At 42.0% G+C, this 19,786-nt stretch overlaps 2 protein-coding genes across 13 annotated transcripts in view; one reads left to right on the top strand and one right to left on the bottom strand.

Annotated features, from left to right (window-relative positions):
- The window catches only part of LOC125644933 (band 4.1-like protein 5), a 35,809-nt gene extending 26,562 nt beyond the window's left edge, over positions 1–9,247 (top strand). Inside the window, exon 11 of the mRNA XM_075117732.1 lies at positions 3,641–9,247. Coding sequence (XP_074973833.1) covers positions 3,641–3,698 — 58 coding nt within the window. The 3' untranslated portion in view covers positions 3,699–9,247. The remainder of the gene's footprint in view (positions 1–3,640) is intronic.
- A 1,586-nt stretch (positions 9,248–10,833) lies between these two features.
- Positions 10,834–19,786, bottom strand: part of LOC125644931 (leucine-zipper-like transcriptional regulator 1) — a 79,884-nt gene continuing 70,931 nt past the window's right edge. For 9 of the 12 annotated variants that reach the window (XM_075117730.1, XM_048869706.2, XM_075117731.1 and 6 more), the window contains 4 exons: positions 19,236–19,282; positions 18,332–18,452; positions 16,640–16,826; positions 13,388–15,967 (listed from right to left, as the gene is read on the bottom strand). In XM_075117730.1, the coding sequence (XP_074973831.1) occupies positions 15,268–15,967; positions 16,640–16,826; positions 18,332–18,452; positions 19,236–19,282 (1,055 nt within the window). In that variant the 3' untranslated portion in view covers positions 13,388–15,267. Of the gene's footprint in view, positions 15,968–16,639; positions 16,827–18,331; positions 18,453–19,235; positions 19,283–19,786 lie in introns of all 12 variants that reach the window. The other 3 variants (XM_048869713.2, XM_048869712.2, XM_048869708.2) reach the window with 3 other exon arrangements.

Below are 19,786 nucleotides of genomic sequence, written 5' to 3' on the forward strand. Positions count from 1 at the left end.
TTTCACTTTTGGCACTGTACCTTTTAATTTCTGTTTAACTAACCTCCTCATTTTTGTGTAGTCCCCCTCTCTGAAATTAAATGCTACAGTGTTGGGCCGCTGTGATGTTTTCCCCGCCACAGGGATGTTAAATTTAATCATATTATGGTCACTGTTATTAAGCGGTCCAGCTATATTCATGTCTTGGACCTGATCCTGTGCTCCACTTAGGAGTAAATCAGGAATTGCCTCTTCTCTTGTGGGTTCCAGGACTAGCTGCTCCAAGAAGAAGTCATTTAAGATGTCAAGAAACTTTATCTCTGCATCCCATCCTGAGGCGACGTGTACCCAGTCAATATCGGGATAGTTGAAATCCCCCATTATTATTGAGTTTTTTATTTTAATAGTCTCTCTAATCTCCCTGAGCATTTCACAGTCATTATCACCATCCTAGTCATATCTCTACTGCTATATTTTTATTATTCGAGCATTGAATTACTGTTCATAGAGATTCTATGGTATAGTTTGGTTCATTTAAGATTTAAAAGCATGTTGGAAATTAGAATAAATATAGGGCTCATAATTAGATATTTGGTCAGAACTGTTTCCAGAAATTCTTCAACTGAGTTTATACAATCTCCAGCCCTTTCCTTCATTTTTTTTCTCCAGTTCACTTTGCAAGCCAATCAAATCTGCTGAACATCATCGCAGTTGTAAAAGCCCCCGCTTTTGATCTTTAAAAAAAGAATTCCTATTTTGCCATTCTGCTCCTGATAATATCTGCCCCCCCACCCTTGAAACTATTTTGTGATGAAGTGAACGTTTTCCTCTGATCATAGATAACACCGGAAATCAGGAAATGTATTTATTTCTTTAAGCCAAAGAATACTCCTTTGATTCCAAATTAACAACATAACATGTTTTTTTTCCCCTCCATGGAGGAAAAGGACCAAATTAATGCACAAAAAAGTTTGCCTAGAGCACTGATCAGAGATCCCTTCCACATGAAAGAATCTAACAGATACAGTGTTGGACATGTCCATGCCCAGGTTAAAGGAAGAACTAAACTGGGCCCCAATTCTGCCAGCTGTTCTGGGAGGATTTACCCCTGCACCCATACACAGACGGGTGCAGTCTCTGTGTTATGTCCAAAAAGAAAAGGAGTACTTGTGGCACCTTAGAGACTAACCAATTTATTTGAGCATGAGCTTTCGTGAGCTACAGCTCACTTCATCGGATGCATACCGTGGAAACTGCAGCAGACTTTATATACACACAGAGAAAATGAAACAATACCTCCTCCCACCCCACTGTCCTGCTGGTAATAGCTTATCTAAAGTGATCATCAGGTTGGGGGGTGGAGGGTGAGAAAACCTGGATTTGTGCTGGAAATGGCCCAACCTGATGATCACTTTAGATAAGCTATTACCAGCAGGACAGTGGGGTGGGAGGAGGTATTGTTTCATATTCTCTGTGTGTATATAAAGTCTGCTGCAGTTTCCACGGTATGCATCCGATGAAGTGAGCTGTAGCTCACGAAAGCTCATGCTCAAATAAATTGGTTAGTCTAAGGTGCCACAAGTACTCCTTTTCTTTTTGCGAATACAGACTAACACGGCTGTTACTCTGAAACCTGTGTTATGTCCGTTTGTTCTGAGATTTACAAACATCTCTTCCTTGCGATGCAGGTGCACATGAACCTGTGTCTGATATCCTAGGAGTGATGTAGATTAATCGGTTTCAGAATGCAAAAAGATTTCTTCTTTAAATGATTTTGAATCTACATCTCTTTGATCTCCAAATTAACAGTTTGTGGCATTTAAGAATCAAACTTTACCTCTAAGCACTTTGAGATCTAGAGATGTAAAACTCAATACAAGGGCTAAGTATTGTGTATTATTATTGAAATATGCTAATTGCTTGAGGGGGTCTTTGAGGTTTTAACAGCACTCAGAGGAACATTCAAATCAGAAGCATTTGCATTCACTGTCAGAATGCTATTACACATTCATTGGCTCAGGGATAAGGGTGGGAGAGGGGTTGACGCAGAGAAATAACCACATCTGTACCTGAGTTATGGATTCATGATAAGAGTGAAAAGTGTCCAAGCGAATTTGGAGTTACTTCATTCTTCTGACACCTTTAGGTGATGTAATAGCTATAATTATTATTGCCCAAAATATAAAAATCAGGCAACCACTAACAGACCCAAAAGAGGAACTGTACATAAAATGTCTGTCAAGTACAGATGGCAGTTATTACAGGGAGCAGCACTGTTACAGGTACTCAGCAGAAACTCCTTGCCTCTATCTCTCAGGCCGTTCATTTAAAAAGAGGGTTCTAGTCACACTCCCCAAATGGAAACATCATTGTAGGCAAAAATCCCAGAGAGAAAGAAAACCTCATAATCGGCCTCAACAGGTGGGTCAGATTTCAGTTTCTGAGGGCAAGGATTTCAGTATCGCTATGCAAACAAGGCCACCAAACCTCCAACACCAAAACCAATGAGCATTCAGTGTTCATGTTTCTCTCCTTGACATGGTTAACTCCTCTGATGTCAGGGAGGGGGCTACTAGCTGGAAGGCAGACAACAGGAGCCATTGGTAGCCATTCCCCCCCATGGATCCCATGCCAGTTGGGTACTTGGAGTAACAGGGCTTTCTGTGACTCTCCGCATGGGAGTCCCCACTCTGAGTTTCAGCTCAGTGGGTTTTTCTTCTGTTTTGTACTGCGCTACCAGTAAAGATGCTGCAACCAGGTCTCAGCTGGCAGTGCTGTTGCTGACGCACAAGGCAAAATCCACTCCAGCTTGTCCTTCTGCAGCTGGTCCCTTTTAGAGAAAATAGGAAGCTCTGTTCCTTCTCCCAGTTACAACACAAAGGGAACGCAACCACTGAAAACAGCCAACACAAATCTGGATCTTAGACGTTTGCTGCATTACCACGGAAGCTGCTAACATTCATTGTTCACTTCTCCTTGAAAGAGAACAATGTGCAACATTGCCTGCTCTCAGAAATAAATACAGCTCATTAATGTACATGCTCCTAATGAGCAGGTATCTACACCCCAAACATAGGCCCTTATTGAAGTTTGTTGGAATCTCAGAGGAGACGCTTTGGAGACTGAACTGCCCTTCATCCCTAGGGATCCCTCCAGGTCCCCGGTGAAATGCACTGCTGAGGTAGTGTGGAGAAAGCTTGTACTGCTGCTACTTCACCAGCACAGGTGCAGTACAACTGTTAGCCTGTCTCCTTTCACATGCACTTGACTCTCTGTAGATGAAAAAATAGTGTGGGTTAAATTAGCATTAAAATCCTGCGCCCTTCCCTGCAGTCAGATTTGGAGCAGATTTAAACCATGCTAATGTGTGTTGGTCTTGGAAGTCCAGGTGTGCCCAGACATCTTAGTGCTAATTGTTCTTCTGAACCTTCCTCTTGAGCAGCCAAGAATGTAGGCTAGCGACAGACGGCCGACTGTATCCTTTTCTCCTCAGCAGCTGTGAGCTCTTACCACCCAGTCAGTACCAGCTTTCCATAGAGTTGTTGGGCCACAGCTAAACTCATGGTATTTGCCCCAGTAGTAGCATCCTGCACTCCTCCCAGCAGATTGTTCTGTGGAAGAGTGTATTTACAGGGTCTTTGCTTTGCTTTCCTCTCTTTAGCCCCGTCGCGGAGGATCCTGCGATAAGGCCGAAATGTTTACTCACCACTGAACTCTGAGAGGAGGTGCTTCCAATCTGCTGAAAACTCAAACCTTCTAGCATCTTCAGGGAGCCCTTTGGAAGGACCTACCTGGGATTAAGCTCTTGCTGGATGTGGCCACAAACAACCAGCTGCTTTGCTGAGAATCTGGAGGGAAACTTTCACCTTTATTGCAGTTCAGCTAGAACTATAGTATAAACTAGGACATAAAGCTCCAAGGATGCACGAGCTTCTCTCTCAGGAGAGAACTGGAACTAGTTCTGGGCATGAATAACGAAATCTAGGAATGTTCCATCCGCATTCGACTTAGTCTCTTTACCTTTTACTGCTTCATAAATGGAAAGTGTTCACTCTGATATCAGTCCACTAGCTTTGTGAAAAGTCGTGGCCCAGAGCTTCATAACTTGACTCTTGGAGAAATTAGAAGAACTTCTAGGGCCACCTGCTGGTTATGAATATAAACGTTGACTCATAGTGATCATGGTAATTTTATACAGTCAAGGCCATTCTTTTCTGTGTGAATGTCCCTTCTCTGTTTTCCTTTGTACCAACATGGACAAGCCTTCTTGGCCTTAACCCTCTTTGTAGTCTTTGTACCTTCTCTTTACAGCACCTGGAAAGAACTGAAAATCCAGCCCATGGGTGCCCATTTACCTCAGTAACTGGATTCAAGCTGCTCTTCGTAGCCAGAGAAAGGAAAAATTCTTCTGCCAAACAGCTTAGCATTCCAAGAGAAAGGAAGGGAGGTCCCTTATTTTTCCCCAGACATCTTAATTTCCTAGAAGACTTAACAAACATGTTTAGATGTATTTTAGCAATAGATATGCATCCTAGTTGGGTGCTGAAGCAAGACCTAAGGATGAAGGGCATGAACACAGGGACTCTCCAAAGGCTGGTCTCTGTTATATATTTTAGGGCTAGAGGGAGTTTTCACTGTTGATCTTGGATCTGTGGGTGTTTCCAGCTGCTGTTATTTAGGAACACTCAACTAGCTGGTTAGTGGCACAAGCGTACAAACAGAACAGTTAATATCCTGCCTGTATTCAGTTCCAAACTTCAGTATCGGGTGTGGGTGGGAGTGAGAGTGGAAAGAGGTCAGCTGGGGACAGAAAGAGGATCAAGGGTCAAATGTCTCCTAATGGCAGTTCACCCATTTGTGCAAGAGTGGTGACCAGACTACACACTGCAAAGTGCTGACCTTCCTGTACTAATGGTGGAAGTGTTTGCTACCACATACTAAGGAGGATTAGGATATGGACAGTAAGTTAGCTTGAAGAGCCCATTAGGGCTGCAGGCAATAGGGTCCCCAGGAGAAACCACGCAGATGAGCATTTAGATACTATGGTGAGGAGTGCTATAGAAAACTTTTAACAGAAGGTCAAAGGAAGGAGAAAAATGGGAGCCCAATTGGACAATAATTTGATGTCCTTTATCGTGACCCTGTCCGAACAGGAATGCATGGTTGAAATAGCAAGGAGGGTAGGTTTCTGTTTCTGACTGGGGCCAGAGGCGAGTCTCTGCATAGTGCTGTATTTTATAAATATTTACATGCAGATAGCTCATGTTGGTGGAAACACTTCGAAAGAAAATTCTTAAACTTTTGCCCAATTTCACTCCTGCTCGCTTAAAATCTGCACGTTTCTAAATGTGGAAAATAAAAACTGGACTAAAGCACTGTGGTGGTGGATGAGAATGGGTTAGTCTGGGGTTGATTTTTCCCTCAACATAACAGAGTTTGCTGCTGCTGAATGTGGCTGATTCTGTCAGGGGCTGCTGTCGTACTTTTGTCTGCAAGATGCTTATTGAGAGCGATCTTGTTCATTGTACATGGCCCACTGTCACTCCTCAGTCTCTTCTTCCCTCTCTCCCCCTCCCCCCCCAAAAAGGGCCTTACATAGGGAAAATGTAACTAGCCGTGGGGCTTGGAAGACCAGCCTGTAACTGTGTGGACAGTGGTACCCGGGTACTGCTACAGGAACCAGTGCTAGTGATTTGTGGCTGGTACTACAGGTTTTCCCACGCTCTCTGTGCACTGATTGTGAGAGGAATTGAGCAGCCCAAGTCCTCACTGACTCCCGCACTTCTCATCCTCAAAGCTGAACTTCTGTCGTAGGCCTGATGCGGTGGTTCTGCTCGCTCCCCATTCAACTGTATCCAATGTAGTAGAGCTCTGGATTGTTTACTCTTCAAGTCCAAGCTTTGTGGCAGGTTTGGAGAGATATGGCTTCCTGGTTCATATCTTAGCCTGGGTTAGTACATTTGCCCAAAAAGGTTGCTGCAGCAATGGGAAGCTACAGGTGCAGGAACAAAGCCATTACTGTGATGGAGAAACTTGGCACTTCCTGTTAACCTGTTTGCTCAGCAGCATCACCTGCCAGAGAGATGTGTTGGTTTTGTGAACGGACAGATGACAGCAGAATTTTAATGTAAATCAAGTTTGTTGGTTGATACAGCAGGTTGAAGTGAACTGTGCACTAGCCTCAGTAGCCTCTTAACAAAATAAAATAATTAAGCATAGTGCATAGTATGTGCAATCCCTCCCCCCTCCTCTTCCCAGTTACCATCAGTGTCCAATAAATTATACATGGTGGTGAAAATATTGTGCCCCTAATATCTAAACAGTTTAATGCTGAATTAATTAGTGTGATCTTTTTAATCCCTTAGAACTATGGCCAGGATTTTTCCAAAGTAACTAGTGATTTTAGATGCCTGGATTTTTGGTGCTCAGCTTCAGATATTTGGGATGAAATCTTGGCCCCCTCAAAGTCAATGGCAAAACTCCTAATGACTTAAAGGGGGACAAGGATTTTACCACTAATTTTCAGAGGGTGAGTGCTCCCCACTTGCTGAAAATGAGGGCCTTTTAAATGTCAAGTTGGGCACACACAATTGCTAGTCACTTGGAAAATTGTGATCTGTAAATCCTGTTCTGTTCCAATGATGATCTGATGCTTATAGTTTTGTTTCACTAAAATGTTATTTACAAAATGGCAGATAGAAGTGCAGTAGCCTTGATTGGCTGTTGAATCATATTGTAACATTACAGAGGACCCATATTTACCAAAACAAAGAAAAATACAGGAACCGTGACACCTATAAGTATCAATTACTGCCTTTCGTCCACTCAGAAGGGGGCATTTCTTACCATTTCCTGTTTTCTACTGGTTGTATAGAAGGCCCAGCTAGCCTGTAAAATGTTGCCCATTGGCATTTAGTTATTTTAACTTTAGTGCTTCATCTATAAAATTCTGCCGTCCAGGTTTTGAATTTGTTGTTGGGACATTTGATGACATTGTTGAACAGTTACGAAGTACAGCAAAACAGCCCTTTTAAAATTAGAAAAGCGTGAGAAGTAGGCAACATGTGCCACTCACTGTGTGGTGTTCAAATAGGGAAAAACCCAACTCCCAGAACGAAGGATTTAATCTCCATTTGAATTACAAAAACATCACCCCACTTTTTACTGATGCTTATTCCAGTTTATAGTAATTAAATGTTGCATTTTGCTTCTTCCTCTTTTACTATGTTGGTGTTTAGTTTCTAGATATCAAACGGATTTCAGTAAAATACTTTATGTCTGGAATTAAAATGTGACTATTGTAAACACATTGCAGAAGGGTGGCTGGGCCATGTGACCACCTTGATCATGGAAATGTAAATAGAAACTAATTTACCTTATTAACCTCAAGGAAGTGATGGCTCTAGCACCGATCTCATCTGAGGAGTCTCACAGCAGCAGGTTGGAGAGTCTAAACTCCTCGAGTAATAATTTCCATTGAAATGCTTATGTAATAAATGCCATAGCTACTTACATCATATGTTCAGTTATGCCATATACATGTGGCATCAGAATTAGAGTGCAGGATCTTGGAGACCAAAACCACGGGCCTCTTTACCACTTTAACTAAAGGAATATGGCTCTGCTAATAAGTAAGACCGGCAGTATAAAGCAGTACACCTCTACCCCGATATAACACAAATTCGGATATAACACGGAAAAGCAGCTCTCGGGGGTGGGGGGGCAGCTGCGCTCTCCAGTGGATCAAAGCAAGTTCGATATAACGCGGTAAGATTTTTTGGCTCCCGAGGACAGCGTTGTATTGGGGTAGAGGTGTACTTACACATTAGCCAGTTACATACGTAAGTTTGAATTTCTTCAAATTTGAGCATTAGTCTATGTAGCACAGTAGGACTTTATTTTGGACTGTTTTCTGAACAAATAACTTTGAAGGGAAAAACTTGCTGCTCCAGGAAAGAGACTCTGTGGAAAGAAATCCAAATTTGAACTGGGTTATTCTCCAAACCTCTTCTTTTCAGTCGTGTTCTCCTTCCAATCTCTCCCCTACCCCACACCTCACTTTTTGTCTTCAGCACATTCCTGCCTCTTGCAGGAGATGCTGTACTACGTGATCATCCTTCCCCTTCAGAAGCAGCATGGGGCTATATTGTCAAGTAGTAAACGTGTGCTGCTAGAATCCAAACCTGTGGGAGGTTAGGGCATTCACCTAGCAGCTGTCTCTCTTGACTAACATTTAAAGCTCAACTGTCAGCCCAACACCTTGTCACTCGAGATGTCTTATCAGAACTTCCTGGATTAGCAGCAAACTCTGTTAGCAGTACGCTCTGTCACACCCAAGGCTTTTCACAAATAGCTGGACAATAGTAAATTTTTATTTAAAAAATCTTTGTAGTTAATGATGCAAGTATAACCCAGAGTAGCAAAGAGCATGGGTTTCACAAGACGACTCATCAGAGGCATGTTTAAAAATGTCTATAACAGAGCAGCCATTTGAAGATGTGAAAAGCTGGGAGATACATTATGGTCTGCTAAGCTCTGGGAGTTGTTTTCTGGCCCAGAGAAGTCATCATTCTACCTGAATCTTTCTTAGGACTCTAGAAATAATTGAAGGCCCCCCTACTCAAATGCGTTAAAATTAAATGACTTTTATAAGCACACTAGGTTTTTATGGTTAGACAGTGAAATCCAGGCAGTTTGAAGAGTCTGCATTTGAGACCTGTGATCTGGAGCACTCGGCATTAGCATCTGACACTAGGCATCAGGATATTCGTCTTCAGCTTAAGTGCTGAAGCACCCTGGAGGGTGCGGTTTGTGGTAGGGAGCGGGCATTGTACAATGCGGGAGGAAGGTAGGAATCTTCTGTGACATTCCCAGCCATTTTACTTTCTGGCTGAGCACTTTGCTTCTCTCGTTTCCTCCTACACACACTACTAATTATCCTTAACTGGACAAACTTATTTCAAAGTATGTAAGAATGTTTTTTAGCTAGACAGTTTTGTTAAAAATCACACTAGCTACTGTATTTTTACGTTTTATATGTAAAGCTTGACAATAGCTCAGCGTATAATTTATTTGTTTGGTTTTTTATAAAGTTCACCCTCCTGCTTCACGACGATAGCCAATGTATAAACTGTATTAGAGGCACTGCACTGAGCTTTGTATTGAGTCTGTACATGGGAACAAGAACTGTGATTTGTAGTCCACTCAGAATCAATCGTGAATTGTTTTTATTGTAGTTTTCTCTTAAATATACCACATCTGTTCACAATGGTCTCCCAGAGTCATCTTTCCTTTGAACGTCACTTCCACAGAATTGTAAGGCAGCGAAAGTGACTTTAGCAGGGCAGGCTAGCCAAGAGTCAGTGTAGGAAAGACTGCTCCAATGAAACCAAAGCAAAAGGTAAACGGTGTGACTATCAAACACTCTATCCTTGTTACAGTTCTTGTGTCATCTATAATAAAGCTTTAGCCCGAGCCAATACAAGCCACATTTTTCTCCGCAAATGTTAAGGTTTGCTGGCAGCCCCTTGCTTGAGATAGTGTTGCTGAAGATACTCTGTTCATGGAAAGACTTTTAACCCATACTTGGCTAAATAGGTTAAGACTCTGACCCCCATCACAGACTTGTCTGTGACCATTTGTGACTAAAACTAAAATGCAATTTAAGATACATTAAAACATGTGGATAACTCACAGTATTAAGTTCCAGATTTTGTAATGGGGGCTATTGGTTGCTGAACACGTTTGAAAAGCTGGTTATTAAGTGTGTAAATGGGAGCTTGAACACCTTTGAAACCTCTGTCACCGGGTGAACTCACCACTGGTGGTGCTTCCTGCTGGTCGTGCTGGGGATTAACTCGGGCTAGGCATTGTGCCCTCCTCAGGCAGTGTCCCTCCTGGCATCCTCTTGCCCTGCAGACCCCTCCTCTTCGTGACTCATCCCTCCAGCCAGGTCACTCCTCCCCGGGGGGGGGTACCCAAAGTCTTTCCAGAATGTATCAGAAAGTCCATTGTCTTCAGCCTGTCGATGCCACATCCCCAGTGGCTGGTTGGGGAACCTGGGCCTGCCTCTGCTCCAGGTTCCAGCTCAGGGGTCCTTCTGTCAGCAGCCAAGGCCTGCAGGGACCTGCTTTGCTGCTTTCCTGGCTTCCCCTGCCTCCCAACTCCCTCTTCCCAGGGAGAGACTGCAGCCTACTTCCCTGCTGCCCCTTTCTGTTGCTAGCTCCTGGGCTTTATACAAGCCCCTCCTGTTTCTGTCCTTGTGAGTCTGCTCCCAATCAATTTCCTGCTCCCTGGCTCCTGCTCCAGGTGCAGCCTGTGGAACTGATTGGCCCACCTGGCCATCTTAACCCCTTCCAGTCTTGTGTGGGCTAGACACCCCATCACAGTCCCTAAATGTATATAGCTTAGTTGGAGGTTTATAATATAACTTTTTAAATTGCTAGTTCATTAGCCCAAGGTAAAGACTTGGAGACATCAAAAAAAAAAAAAAAAAAAGGGTGGGGTGGGGAGGATTTGAGGGAATTGAAGACCTATTTGTAGGAAAACAAACAGGCCAATTATTGCTAATTAAATTCAGGAAAATGTCAAAATATTTTTTGCGCTCTCTCTCTCCCCCTTTCACAGCTACATCCATTTAAGAACATGACTCCCAAGAAGGCACTACTTCTTACCCCTTACTGGAAAAAAGTGAGAGCTGAGCAGGTCAAAATTGTCTTCTAGCCCTATAACTAAAGGAAAGAGTGAGTTAAATCAGAAGGAAGTGAGAGCTCTAGCAAAAGCTACAAAGCTTCCACGTCCTCTAACTCAACTATATTTTTCAAACCTGCTTCTGAAACAAAACCATGACACAGGTTGACTTAACATAACTTTATTGAATGAGAAAAAGTACATTTACTTTTGTCTCTTATCATTCACAATAAAATGTCTATTTTGCAGCTAACTGCCCTGCCCTCGATATTGATAAACACAGTTTCTTCTGTTGCTCAGGAGAAGCCAACGGTAAACAAAGAATCAGAATATTCTGACCTAATGTAGATTTACTGCGTCTTACAAGAAGTTGTTAAATCAATAAGGACAGATTTGTTCTTGTATCTTAATTCTATAAATATACGAGACTTTAAAATAGTCTCACTTTTCAAGCTATAACAATACATTTGCAGTCCCAGAAGAGGTTAATACAAATAGTCTGGTTATACCCTTTCACTTTGTAAAGTGAGTGTGCTGCTTATGAAATGTTTCAAGCCTTGGAAAACAGTATGTTTAGCCAGTGAAGAGATACAGGACAGATGGCAGCAATGCAAGCCTCTCCCATGCTGGCCTGCGCCCTGTGCTTAAGGAGCAGCTCAAGTGGAGAAATGAGTCCCTTCACTCAGCTTGCCAACAAAGATGCTAATGGTGGTGATAGCTACTAACTGGAGCTAATCCACTGATTATTTCACACAGACCACTGCCGTGCCACCAGATGGTAATGACTTTTGGTCATTACTAACTTGGGCCAGAGTTAAACTAATGACAGTTCCTGAATCCTTGCCCAACTCATATATAGATAGGGTGAGCAGCTGTAACGGGGTTATGGAGTGTTTTGTTCAAGTCGGCTAACTTTTCCCCTCCTTTGAGAAATAAACATTTTCATTGAAAATCTTACTAAGGTAACAAGCAAGGGAAGGGTGACACTATTCAAGGTTTCTGGAAAACATTACCGCAGCCATTAACTACAGTAACTGTTACTAACGCACTGAAATGAAAGCTGCTCCAGGGACACTAATGCAGTGCTGAAAGCAAATATTGCTTACTGAGGGCTCAGTTCAAGCTGTTTGCAGCTTGCTATGGCAGCAGGCGAGGAATACAAACATTCATGGCAAAAAGGCACTCGGATGCCCCCGCAGAGGAGAGCTCCTGTCTGTAAGTGACTGTGACACATCTCTTTGAATTTCAAAACCTCCCTTCCAGTATCAAATCACATTTGTTTTTAAAGATTTAGAAGTAAGTCAGCCAGCGAATGAACGGTCTCTGCTGGCATCTAGGGGTGCTCTACAGCTGCCTTTTGCGGCTACATCCCCCTTCCCCCCAGTCAATCCTAGAGAAGATAAAAGTCAATACGGTCCATACAGCTCACTCGGGCTGACATAAAAACATGCATCTGATTTAAGATTATTGTGCTCTGCCTATGCTTAACTCTGACATGTCACTGAGCCCAATTGTTAGGGAGCTGGGTTCAGTCAGAGCCTGCACCGTAACCTGTCACTTCACACCAACGCAAAAGATAGCATATATACACATTTCTACTGAAGAACTTGAGACTGTTTTGTGAGTCTGGGCAATCCTAGAGGCCCCTGGAACCTCCACCATCTAATCAGTGGTTGGAAACATGCCTGTGTCTGTGTATCAAGAGGTAGATTCCTTGTTTGATGTTTATAATGTGTGAAAATAAGTCCGTGATTGAGACTAGAAAACCCTTTGTAGAAAATCATGAATTAAGAGTGTAGAAAAGTAATGCAGGCTTAGTACAGTAGAACCTCAGGGTTATGAACGGACCTTTCAACCACATGCCTCGTTTGGAACCGAAAGTACATAATCAGGCACCAGCAGACCAAAAAAAAAGCAAGTGCAGTACTGTGTTAAACAAACTACTAAAAAAATAAAGGGAAAGCAGCATTTGTCTTCTGCATAGTAAAGTTTGAAACTGTATTAAATCATTATTCAGTTGTAAACTTCTGAAAGAATAGCCATAACGTTTTGTTCAGAGTTACAAACAACTTCCATTCCTGAGGTGTTTGCAACTCTGAGGTACTACTGTACTCTGATGGTGTAGTTACAAGTGTTCCTTTTCCAGATGTAGGAATTAATGTACATCCCAGCTGCCTTCACAGCAGTCTGAAATAATTCCATGGTTATTACCCTGCTCAAACCAGTATTAAGATAACACTGCTACCAGTATCATTAAAAGTTTGACTTCAGTAATAAGCAAAGCTAAAGATTAACCATTAAGTTAAATAACTCCGTAGTTAATTTATATGGAAATATCAAATAGCTCTGTGGGCTAGGCTGACAAATACAGGCAGAAGTTTTGTGACTATTTTAAGAAGTGACACATCTAGTTAATGAAACTAGATGGAGGGGGATTTTTTTAAACATACTAAAATAAATCCTAAATAAAATTAGGGCCCAAACACTTTTGCCATATATCTGCACCTCGTTCATTTATGCTATATTTGACCTTTGTTACAAGTTACACATCCAAGGGTCATAAAAATGCATTATTATTAAAAACGTCATGAAATTGAGAAAAATACCCTGAACTTGCCAAGTTCTGAACCTCCTGAAAAGTGCTGAATATCCTGAGTCCTCCTTGACTTCAGTGGCAATTGAGGGTGCTCCACTCTTCAGGATCAGGCCATGAGATGGCAGCATCCAGCCAAAAACTTTTGGAATAAGTTGTGTATGTAAATTCAGTACTTTTACCTTTCAACTTTTCCCAGCATTTGCAGGAGAGCCACAACTGAGTTCTATGGAGATGCTCTTTTTTTTCTTTGCACTCACTAGAAGAGAAATGTGTGATATGCACTTTGCTATTTTAAGGCATGTGAAAACAGTTTTTTAAAAATGACAGAGCTAAAGGATTAAAGCAGAAATTAGAAAGGAAGTGGCATTTCCCCTTGACTCTGGCCTCAATTTTTGAGCTCTGTCAGCATGAACAGTTTCTCAGTCAGTTTTGTTCAACCAAAAAGCTCACTTAAAAGCTCTCTTTTTCCAGTAAGAAAATGTCCAAGCCTTTTATCATGTCCTCGGTCCTAGGATCTATCTTGCAGCACTATGTTATACCTTCTCCATGGCCACATATGCTTCCTGCAGCTTGGTGATCAGCATAGCACAAAGCAGTCAACTGGGGTCCAAGTACCACCAGGGCCGAACAATATAACTCCTTTGGTGTTATCTTCAGTCCCTGTGTTTAATACAACTCAAGACCTCATTTGCTCATTTTATGGCTGCTGTATGCTGGTCTATTTCTGTTTCAAAACCCCCAAATCTTCCATTTAAATAGCATAATACTGCTGCTCGCTTGGCCCAGACGATGAGCCAGTATTCAGGACCTTGGAGGTTTGTTTCAGTTAGAAGGATAAATTGGTAATATGAGTCAGGGATATTTTCTGATGCAGTCTTGTTTCACTACAGAGACTGAACACAAAGTCCTGTTTCCCTGGACACAGTAGAAATAAACAGGCAGTTTTTTATTAACAATTTCCAAGTCTTCCTCTGCAGCAAGTTCTGTCTCTCCTCCCTCTCTGGGCCATCTTCACAACTGCTTCCTTTGCACTCTCCTCACTTTTCTTTTTGAACACATACACAGCTTGCCAAACAATCTTCTAGCCTCTGTGTTTGTTCCCTTAGGGAAACCCTCAGACCTGCTCAGACTTTTCCATATGGCCCAGTGCCTTATGCACTCTTCTCCTATTGTTTCTAGCTATCATTACATAAAGAAGGATTTAATTGCTCCTGATAGTAACATGCATGAGCTTTAACCTGGTCTGTGATTGTTTACAGATCACAGACTTGCTCACGGTAGCACATTAACACACCTTTCACAATACGTTCTTCCTTTGTTCAAGTCTGACTCTTGGACATTTGTCTGCACTGACCTGTGTTCGCCACCTGCAATCTGTCCCCTAAATGAAACAAATATATTGTGGCAGTAGCATTTTAAATGCATAATTTTGAACATTATTTGGATGTATTAACCAATACCATAATCTTAATTTATCAAGAAGACCAACTTTTGTCCCAATATACATTGTGTTGATGTTGATGGGGTTGCCTGGGTGTGAGTCAAGGTAGAACTGGCACATTTTACTCTATAAATAGTGCTTGTAAGGCCTAGAAGGACGCACTAGGATTCTATGACCTTTCTAACCTAAAGGGTTCCATGATCTATACACAGAATTGGCCACCAACTTAAAAAAAGACTTAGAAATTGGCCAGAAGACAAGGCAACTATAGAGAAGGGTGGAATCAGGAGCTCAACAGGTTCACCTCAGGGAGAGGGTTGCAAGGAGATCTACTGTAATTTTGGGTTAAAAGAGGATCCCACAAGCATCTGGGTAGGAGTCTCTCCACCACATAAAACCAGGAGCATGAACAGAGACTATAAAAAGAAGTTCAGGTCAGGTATTAGGAAGACTATTTTTCATCCAGAATGTGCAGTAGGCCATTGGATAGAATACTTCCTTGGTAGTTCTGCTGAGAAGCAGGTGGAAATGGCTCTCTTCTCCCTCCGTATGTGTAGGTCATTTAAATGCTGTTCAGCTCCATTTGCCAGAGTGAGATTTCACAGAGACTGGACAGAGGCTTGCCCCCAATCAGGAGCAGCATATCAGGATGGTTGGTAACTGCCACGCTTGTAGGTCTCTCATGCCAACAGTCAGTTCCTCTCCTGTTTTTTGTAACTTCAGCGGCAGTGAGAGCTTGTTCTTTGGAAGAGCTGCAATGGGAGAGATGCTCATTTTTGGAAAATATGCTCTGTGCTTTGTCTGCGCACAGCTCTGCGTCTGAAGAGGTTTGGAATAAGCAAAAGCCCAATGGCTCCAGAGGCTGGCTAAAGGTTTTCATTTCTATCTCGGTGCCACCATCGTTGCTGAATGGTTGGTGTACATGCTGCTGGCGAAAGTAGCCATGAAAATGGGCACGCTGCTTCGAGACTGCCGGCGACTTTTGAGGCTCTTTCCCCTTTGGACACCAGTGATTGATGGGGGATGCCCTAGAGAAACCTGGCGTCAGCTGGAAACCAACACCAATTCCCAGGATGCGGTGATACCTTTTAGAAGAAAGAATTACCTCTGTTGTACTAGCCAGTTTTTCCCACGTCTGGGAACTGAAATGGTATTTCCACAGGCTGTTGTTAGGCCTAGAATTTGAAATCCCTCCACCAAAAGTCAGCATGGAGTCTTGAAAGACCACAGAAGAGTGTCCCACCACTTTTGGAGGTCCTTGTCTAAACACAAGGACAGGCAACATTTAGTGCTTATAAGAAGAACAAGAATATTCATTATTTCAGTTGGAAAAGGAAATGGTCATCACATTTCTGCTGGCCCTGGGGCATCAAAACTTTGTCCAGCTAAGAGCTGCCTTGGCAACTTTCCCAAAAATCAAGGATCTTTTCCTGACATAAAATGCAGCAGACTGCAGCCACCCTCATATTTTGATATGGAAGGGTGATCCACAGAGACAAGAGGTCCCAAGATGCAATGCTCCCTCTCAATCTGGACAGTTTTTACCTTGATTAAAATGGCAACATCCCACCGTGGGCCCCGTAGTCTCTGCAGCCTGCCTCTTCCTATTAAAGATAAGGGCAACCAGAAGCCACACCTTTTCCATACTTGCTCTATTTCCCTAATTCTCAAACTCAAATCCAAGGAACAGTGAAACCTGATCCAATGCAGTTAGCTTAAATCCCTAAGAAATCACAGAAATTGCAAAGATCTTCTTGTGTGTTACAGGGGTGAACAATTGTTCCAGGTGTTCTATTCCTTAGTCCTCTGTCTAATTTTCAAAGATTCAGATACTTCCACTACTTTAAGCTCTGTTTGCCTGGATACAATGCTATAGGGTGGGGCCTCACTTTTCTTTCACTAATTTATTTAGTATGACAATGAATGAGGTTTACCTTGTTCTGATAGTGGACCACTTGCAGCTTGTAAAGTCCCACTTCCATAGGTCCCTCTGTTCACTCAGCCCCATCAGTCCGCCAAACAGGTACATGCCTGTGCCATAAACCACAGCTGAGTGACCATGCCGGGGTCCTGGACCAGTGTCACAAGACTGTGGAGATACCTGTGACCACTCTCCTGTATCTGAAAGCAAAAGGTAACATTACAGAGATATCAAGGATGTTTGATAACTGAGAACAACCATATTTAAAGAACAAAGCAACATGTAGCTATGAGGATAGTTTTATTTCCTTTCCATTCCCTCAAGTTAATCCGGCATGAGATGCCATGGTAATATATGAAAACTAAAGTATGGTGATTAAAAAAAAAATCCCAAAACCTATTTTGAAGTGTGTTAATGCAAGTTCCAGATGGGCAACCCTGGGAACTGGAGTCATTTATTTACAGAGCAGGTACCGCAGGCTTCCTAACACTGCTCTGTTCGTGCGCTTCTACTCTGACCTGGAAAGACTGCTTTGCTTTCCAGGGATGAGAGGGTACACCAGTCGTCAGGCACACTTGCTCATTAGTGCCTCTGCTGGCAATGGGTAGGAGGAACCCAGGATGATACAGATACACCATTGAACAGCCATTAGATGACAAATGCTTTCAGTCACTCTGAACATGGGATTTTCTGGTTTGCAAACCAGGATAATAGAGGCTGGTGATGAAATATGCAGATGAAACCATCCCCTGCCAATGCAGGATTTTGATCCCTATGGTATTTTACATTGAGTCCCAGCAATTAGAGATGCTTAAAATTCTGCAGTAAAACACACTTTGTCAGAGCAGACCCTGTCTGTCGAACAGCTTTGATGCACGCGACTGAGAATAGCTGTCTTCCTTTGCAGTTTAAGGCTCCAGTTGAAAAGCCAGTTGCAACAGCACCAACTTATAGTGAAGGGTGGCAGATTAAAAGTCAGGTTCTAATTCAGGAACTGAATTCTGTTTACAGAGTGGATGTTCATGGGGAGGTAGATAGGGTCTTCAAAAGATGGGTTAACTTCTAAAAAGCATTGAGGCCTTGCCCTGAATATTAACACCAGTAACAAACCATTGATATTGCTGCACCTCTACAAACCCCTGAGGTAGACACGCAAAGCCGCTGAAACAGGGATAAGGTGCACCAGTACAAATTTACAGCAATTTACCCAGTCGACATGAGAGGTTTGAATGAGGACAGCTATAGTGGAGACTGAGCACTGATGCATGGAATCAGGGAAGATCACCAGTGTAGCTGAGGCTTAAGGTTTTTAGCAATCCTGTTTGAACAGGTGAAAAATATGACAGTAGACAGCAAAACCTATCAGCTGATCTCTGTACAGTGGACTCGCTGAAATTGTGTTGGAGACCTCAGCCCAGAGAACTAGTGCAGACTCCTTCAGAACTATGTTGCCCTGCTAGCATTAATTCCAGCCTAAAATGGGTTTTCTCTGCAATCAGAATGTAAGGGGGAAAAAAAATTTTAAATGAAAGATTAAATTCTGCCCACCATAGCAAAATCTGAGGGTTTACACAGGTTTCTATACCATCCCTGTTGATAAGGGGTTTCTTAAGAGGCCAATCCACATCCCACTGAAGTCATGATGGAGGCTCTCCATTAACTTCACTGGGCGTTGGATCAGATCCTAAGAGAAGCTTTAACTTACCAAAACGTAAAGCCCAAAACTCTTGTGAAATCCCTTTGATGTCGAAGTATCCCCCATAGATGTACATGCTGGAATTGTACACTACTGCGCTGTGGCCCTTTCTGTTAGCTGGAGCAATGCTCTGAAAACATTTTAGTAATGAAATGAAAAATCACTTTAACAAACTTTGACACAGACATCCTGGATTTATGTAGGTTTATCTCAGCACCACTTTCTGCCCCAATTAAGAAAAGAAAATCTAGTGATATCTGGGTGAAACTCTTAGCAATTTTGATTTGGGTGATTTCATGTTCCAAATTGTATGAAATATGAATTTTTGCACTGAAACATGAAAGTTCAAATCTTCAGATGTGCTGATGTGAAAACTGATCCCATATCCGAACAAGAAGTTAATGTTTACATTTTGAGGTTTTCACTCAAAAACAGGAGTGGGTTTTTTGTTTTTGTGTGTACTGATTCACTTTCATCCAAATAAGTCCCTAATTTAGAGTGAAGAAATGAAAAAATTGCCAGATTTTTGTGAAAACAGAGCACATCAAACTTTGAGGTTTATGAATATCGTCAATATCTTTAAACAATCCTAGTTTTAAGAGAATAAGCCGCTTGTAAAGTGGCAACCCATGCTTAATATTGGCCCTCTTGATTGAAGTGTTTTAAAAGAACAGTAGAGGTAATAACATTCAGCATTTACATCCTAGGATCAAAGTGTTTTGCAAAGGTAGGTAGTATCCCAGTTTTTCAGAACGGGGAAACCTCAGCTATTGAAATTGCAGGGAAATAAAGCAGTGTACTTTACAGCAACATGTCCCTGAGGAGTCTAGACTGGAACTGTTTTGAAGAACACATTTTAAAGCAACCTTTTTAATCAATATGTATTTGATTCACACATTCCCTGGTTTCTTACCTCAGTCTCCACTGCTGTGTGCCGGCACTCAGTCCATCTCGCTGAATCTAAAAGGATTTTTTTTAAACAAAGTGTAGTTTATATCTAGGACCACAAGAGGACACTGTTCCTTCTAAAATTGCTATTCTGATTTTTTTTTTTAAGTGTCATCCTGGTGTATTTACCATATAGCAAGGATGAAACACATAACACTAACATAGCAGTATAGTGAGCTACCAAAGGGCATATTTTAATCACCTTTATCTAAGTTGTCTTTTCATACTCTGAGCTAAGAAAATATTACACTGTATTATAGACTTCCTACACCAAGGTTTCTCAATGTAAATATCACCATCAGCCATTCTGTATGTTATACATAAAAAGTTTGTGTTTTCATCTGGGGAATGCTCTTCTTTTGTAACACCATAATGTAGTCTAAATGTGCAAAAGTTCCATTTACCTTGAGATCTTGGTAGTGAATATTTTTAATGAGGGCAATTTAAAAAAAAAAGTAAATCTTTCACTGATACTCTATAGAGTCCAATTTTTACTGATGAGTAATTTAGTGCTAT

This window comes from Caretta caretta, chromosome 11 (assembly GCF_965140235.1).
Source record: "Caretta caretta isolate rCarCar2 chromosome 11, rCarCar1.hap1, whole genome shotgun sequence".
In the NCBI taxonomy this organism is placed as follows: Eukaryota; Metazoa; Chordata; order Testudines; family Cheloniidae; genus Caretta; species Caretta caretta.